This window comes from Macrobrachium nipponense, chromosome 19 (genome assembly GCF_015104395.2).
Source record: "Macrobrachium nipponense isolate FS-2020 chromosome 19, ASM1510439v2, whole genome shotgun sequence".
Classification (NCBI taxonomy): Eukaryota; Metazoa; Arthropoda; class Malacostraca; order Decapoda; family Palaemonidae; genus Macrobrachium; species Macrobrachium nipponense.
Genome location: NC_061088.1, coordinates 66,139,108 through 66,145,107, shown reverse-complemented (window position 1 = coordinate 66,145,107; position 6,000 = coordinate 66,139,108). Strand labels below are relative to the sequence as shown.

Here is a 6,000-nt window from a genome sequence, read left to right as displayed (position 1 = left end):
ATAAGCTTAAAAATTGGTTCTGAACCATAAGCCATGGTTGCTACCTCAGACATAGCCATCGAGTTGATTGATCTGGCTAGTCGAGATTTTGAGTCAAATCAGCCTGAATAAGACTATCTGGGAGCCTGGGTAGCTTTTCACCAAACTGCTCCATAGCACAGTCAGGTTTGAGTTTGCCAGCTGAGAATGTATTTGGCAAGTCTTCCACAATTCTCCGATTGAAGGGAGCAAATGGAGAGTGTGGGATCTGCTTCTTTCAACTGAGGCATGGGTTCCCCCTTCTGAGCTGCTGAGATGGTCGACCCTTGCTATCTTGGTTAGGAACGGGAGCGGGGTACTCTCATCCATTGTGCAAAATGGTAAAGGGACTTTTAAATGGTTGTACCTTGGTGTTCGAACAATCCATGTCCTCTAAACATCTGAGCCATTCTCGCTGAGCCTGGTCTCGAGAATAGAGGACTGTCTCCTTTGGTACCCTATCGTCCCGAACCATAGCCGAAGGCGTGAGCCTTGCGTAGCCTATGAAAGGAGGCTGTAGGCCTTCCGGGTAGAACTCGAAGTCCTCTATTCTTCGAGTTCCGAACTCCGTTATGGAGATGAGACCATCCTGGAAGGGGGCGTATGACGTACTCTCCAAGGATTGTTCATGGAGAAAGCGGGCAGCGAGTCATACGGGGGAAGCTGAGATCCACTAGTGTTGGAGGTTGAGGGAGAGGCTAGAGGGGCTTCTCTTAGGCCGGCTATAATAGAATCCTGAGAAGTGATCCTGTCCGATAGGCGAGATATCATTTGTTCCATACTACTCTTAAGGGATCCCACTAGATCGCCCACCTGTTGCAACAGGCCAGCATTGGAGTCCAAAGCCGGAGCTGCTGCGGAGGTGGAGGGGTTAGGCTCTGAATAGGAACAAAGGTAGCGGAACTGGTGATACTGCCGGGGTGCGAGATCTCTCCTTGGGTTTACTTTTCGAGGACTTAGAGCCGGAGCTAGATCCTTTAGACCTGTCTGGGCCGGGATTACGAGCCGGAGACTTACGCGAGGAAGAAGACGAGGACGTCTTCTTCGAAGACGATGACGTCTTAGTCAAGGTCATTACTTTAGACTTGATCTTAGGTCTAACCGAAGCCTCAGGAGGAGTATACAATTCATCAGCCGTAAAGCCTTGGAAGGATGGAGAGGTTGCAGGAGTAGAAGAGACAGACAGACCCAAGGGAGACCCTTGGGTACCTGCATTACTTACCTCGACCAACAGGTCGTCTATACCTACCATAGGTTCAACATTAATATCCAGGGTAGCGACATCCGTGGAGATATCCTGGTCTTGTTCAGTTAAGGAGGCCGCCAGCTGTTGTTGGATGAAGGCAATAGACGGGTCCGCCTCTACCGGGTCGACGTACCCTGTCGCCTTGCCTCCGGGAAAGATGAGCAATGCCAATCGCTTCTCAAGTATGTAGGGCTGACCCTTGGCGGCGTTCTTGCCAAAACCTCCGACCCAGGCCCGCAGGGTAGCCAGTGCTGTATCCCTTACTGCCGGAGCCTGTAAGAGAGGGCGTATTTTAGACTTAAGAATCACTTAAAACTAAAACTTAGAGTATAACTTAAACTAGATGCCTTAAGTTAATAAATGATGAAAACTTAAGTACTAAAGAAGCGAAGCCGCTACTGGAGGTGGAATACTTACGCCTTCCAAAAGCTGGCTCACCAGATCGTAACATATGGTACACGTTTCATGGTACCAGACCTGGATGTCCCCGTGCGGAGTCGCGCATGGAGCATGGGACCGGCAAACTTCGTGTCCACAGGGGTCCTGAAGTGTAGCGGAACATCCCGGATGCTCACAGTTGGTGGGGGCCTGTAAGTGGGGAAGACACATGAGATCTTAAAGGGATATCACTTACAGACTAAGGCAAAAGAACTCCGTTACATGCCGGAGCTCGGAAAAAATTTGGGCATAACCCCTCCCTGCATTGCCTGAATAGGCTATAATCCCGGAGAGATCCGGTAGAATATGAAAGGGAGGGGGGGAATGGTTTAAGATACTTAAGATAAACTTAAAATAACTTAAACCTAAACACACAGCGAACCGGACTAGGTCCAGTTGAAGCGGAGTGTAGTAACTCAGCTAACGGTGAGGTTAGTAGAGACCTGCTGTATTGCACCGGTCCAACTATGGTTGGACTATCTCCTTCCGCTGGATACCAGGACTCCGATAGGGAGGAGCTCTAGTAAGGAGGGAAGGGCGAGAGGGACATACATGCTCGAGCTCAACCCGGAGCGACAAGGAGTAACGGAGGGGGGGGGAAGGCAGGGCCCCCCCACAACGTACCACCCGGCCGGACCGAGAAGCGGAGAGGTCGGAACCAGTCTGGGTCTGTCCGACTCCCTAGCCCTCTGGTGGAGGGAGAGGGGGAGGCAGGCTCGGGTATGTGAGGCGAGCAAGGACAGACCGACCCACCCCCGCCCGACTCTATGGGAGAGCGGGATAGGGGGAGAGGGGACTGGGCAGGCGTGGCTGACCCGTGATTCACGCAGTGACCACGAGGCGGTAAACTGAGATACGGTAACCCAACCTAGGCCAACCAACTGATCAGAGAGAAGCTATCGGGAAGCAACCTGAACTGAAAAGCGGTAGCATATAGGCCCATAGGGCTAAAACCAACTGATCAGAGAGAAGCTATGTGGAAGCAACCGAACTGATCAGCGGTAGAATAGGCTCTGCGAGCCGGGACCTAGGCTAAGCCAGACGCCAAACTAACCTAATAATGACAAAATACACATATAAATAAAATAAAAATGAAAGAAAGAAGGTAAAATAGCAGGAGAAAAAATCCAGGAGTGTACGACTAACCCGAAGGCAAGTCTACCACTCAAAGCTAGTCAGGGGCCGATACTAAGAACCTAGACTAGGGTCTGGATAGAAAAAGCCTACATAAGGTGATAAACATGCATGCATGACAACCTGAGTAGACCTTAAATAACGCGGATAATCAAAATAGAGCGTAAATGAAAAGGGGATGTTCTAGGTATGGAAGACCAAGAACGAACCCATCACGCGGCAGGACCATGCCGCCATGCTTCGACCCGAGAACGTATTTATACCTAAAAAACGGCAATACTGTCTCAGGGACGGAAAAAACCAACTAACCGTAAATACTGAGTACTTAACTTAGCTGCTGTAATAGCTGCACGCTCCATTATCGAAAATCGAAGAAAGGGCACAAATACACAGAGAGAAAAATAGCACTTGTGACTCGTGCGAGCTAACTGAAAAGGATGGCCACCAGAGGCGCAGCAGTCGACAGCATGGGATGGAGTAGTAGTAGTACGAGCTGCTCACTCTGTGGGTCGGCTCCCCTCTTGGAGGGATTTGGTAGTGGGAGATTTCTATTGGCATTTGGCTCGTGGTTGTGGTCTCACTCGCCTAGTGTTCATACCGACACCCTCCTGGAGGGTGAGCGAGTCAGTTATACTGACCTTTTTCTATTTATTTATTCTCTGGTATGTGTTAGTACATTTACCCTAGAAATAATAGATTAAAGAGGATATTTCGCGCAGCGACACGAGGCTGAGCCCAGAAATACAAAGGATTGACGCTGACTCAATGCCCCCACCCCCCAGCAATGAGGGATTGATGTTGACACAGTGCCCATCAAACGAGCGACGTGCCCATCTCTGGTTTCAGTATCTTAACTGTATTAATTTTTATTTTCTTCTCTTTCAGGATGACTTCTTGAATGAACTGGGGAATATTCTAAACGCCCCCTGTTATGCCATCAAATAGAAAGTGTATTTGCCAAGCCCTGTAGTTTTGAGCTGTTCTTGACAACCTGCTGCAATGGCGCACAAGTTTAGATCATTAATATCAAACAAGGTCAGTAGATGGCTGATACTTAGAAGAATTTTTTTTTTCTTTTTGCAATACTTTTTGATCAGAAAATGTATTACAAAAGAAGCAAGCTTCCTTCGAGAAAAGGGATGTTCATGTTGGAATAGAAATAGCATGATATTGCATTGATCTTTTTACCTCTTCTCCCATTATTTCAATTTACATGATTGGATGCAGTCACTTAAGTCTTCCTGCTGAGGGACATTCTAGTTGGAGTGGAGGATGTCCGTCATAGTATTAAGGCGAGGGTGATCCACTGGAAATTCAATTTGTATTGTATATGAGTACAAGTATTATTTCAAGACTAAGAATCTAAGTACATCACAAAGTGAGGCTTACCAAGAATTTTGAATTACATTTAAGAAATTTACCTTAAATGTCAAAACCTCTCTGATAAGTCTCACCAAGTTGTTACGTGGTTAAAAAATCATTGTGTCGTTATCTAACGGTTTTGTTCCCAAGATAATTGCATAAGAGAAGAAATCTCTTCTTTTGTCAGTTTCAGTAGAATGTTAGTCTGTTTTCATAGGCTTAGTTTTTATGCTCAGAGTATTAAAATATATATTTATGTATAAAACTCAATTTGAGTGTTTAGTATTTGGTTTATGCTAAATACCTATGCATATGCTATCTCAGAATTAATAAAATAATTTTGTAACTTTCACAGATTATACAAGCATTGGACCACATATCAATAGGAGGTGAAGGTTTGAAGTCATCTACTGTTATCCCATGTATTCAGGTAATTCATTAAAAATTGTATTTGAAGCCTTTTTGGCAAAGATATAAGGTATATTTACACTATTATTATAATGGCTGCAGTTAGTGGTTGTACATTGTATGAAATACGTTGAGATTACACGTGAGAGTGTTAAATTTAGCACTCCCAAACATTCTAGGGGTCAGTTTGTTTTCAAAAACTCACCAGGTTAGCTTAAATGTAAAGTATATTTCAGTTTGTATCATAGTCATTGAAAGAGAGAAATAAACTATTAGTGCTTTATTCAAGTTGCCCAAATGTGTCTTAGATGTAAAATCTCACAAAAATTACTTGACTGCTAATTTAAATTTCCCTCCAATGCATGAATTATTTTGCCTTAATAGATTTATTTATCTAGTGTATACTTGTTCATAGTACAATTCAGTACAGCATTTTGAGAATTTCATCCAAGAAGAAAGGATTCAGGAAACTAGGGCATCCAGCTTATACTGTACTATTAAGTTTAATTTATTGCAGAGCATAATAGAAAGACTTTAACTTTGTACTACTAATAAAATGTGCTTACCACCCCATTTTTAGAACTAGCATGTGTCATAAGCTTTGTGAAATTAAACTATTTTTCAGGTAATAGACCTTACGACTTTTTTTCTGGTCATAAATCAAAACTAGGGTTATGTCCAAACGTTTAAAAGCACATCATGGGATAATTATTGTAGAGTATCTGGTCAGTAGGTGATATTTATGGAGCTGTTAGATGTAACAAAAGGAAATTCCTACTTCTTGGAGCTCATTCTGATCATAAAGATGGTGGGGTCTGGGGTTACTGGGGTTACAAGCCTAGGTAAGCTTGGAGACCCCAAAGTTAATTTGGTTGAAAATTTGTACTCTAACCATTTGAAGCTTCTGTTTCTAAATCAGGGCAACCAATCACACTTTGAAAAAATAAGAAAAAAAAGTGACATTTTGAGATACATGATCTGCAGAATTCTAAGTAGGAAGATAGGGAGGTGCAAAGGTTGTTCTTTGTATAGCATCATGTATGTCATACCAAGACAAATTTCTAGAGAGTTGAAAGTTAATTTCAAGGTTATCTTTTCTTTTATATTTGTATAAAAATGTGTTTTTCATTATGGATAAGGACATTATTTTTTTCATACTTGCAAAATAAAGTGCAATGCGTATTCATCTCACTATTTTTGGAATGACTCCAGTAAGTTTTTCAAATAAAAATGAGTCTAGTCTATGTAATTGGTGATTCCTACTTCAATGTGCATGCAAAGTGCTTTTGTTACATGAGCCACATGCTTGGTTGAAAAAGTGATGATGATAGATAGTGTTTCTTTATACACAACCTTCTAAGCCATCCCTATAAGTATTTGACTCAGTGGCTTTA

General features: G+C 43.4%; 1 protein-coding gene across 1 annotated transcript in view; it reads left to right on the top strand.

Annotated features, from left to right (window-relative positions):
* The first annotated feature begins 3,718 nt into the window (after positions 1–3,718).
* The window catches only part of LOC135217873 (uncharacterized), a 43,809-nt gene continuing 41,527 nt past the window's right edge, over positions 3,719–6,000 (top strand). Inside the window, exons 1-2 of the mRNA XM_064253898.1 lie at positions 3,719–3,871; positions 4,554–4,628. Coding sequence (XP_064109968.1) covers positions 3,836–3,871; positions 4,554–4,628 — 111 coding nt within the window. The 5' untranslated portion in view covers positions 3,719–3,835. The remainder of the gene's footprint in view (positions 3,872–4,553; positions 4,629–6,000) is intronic.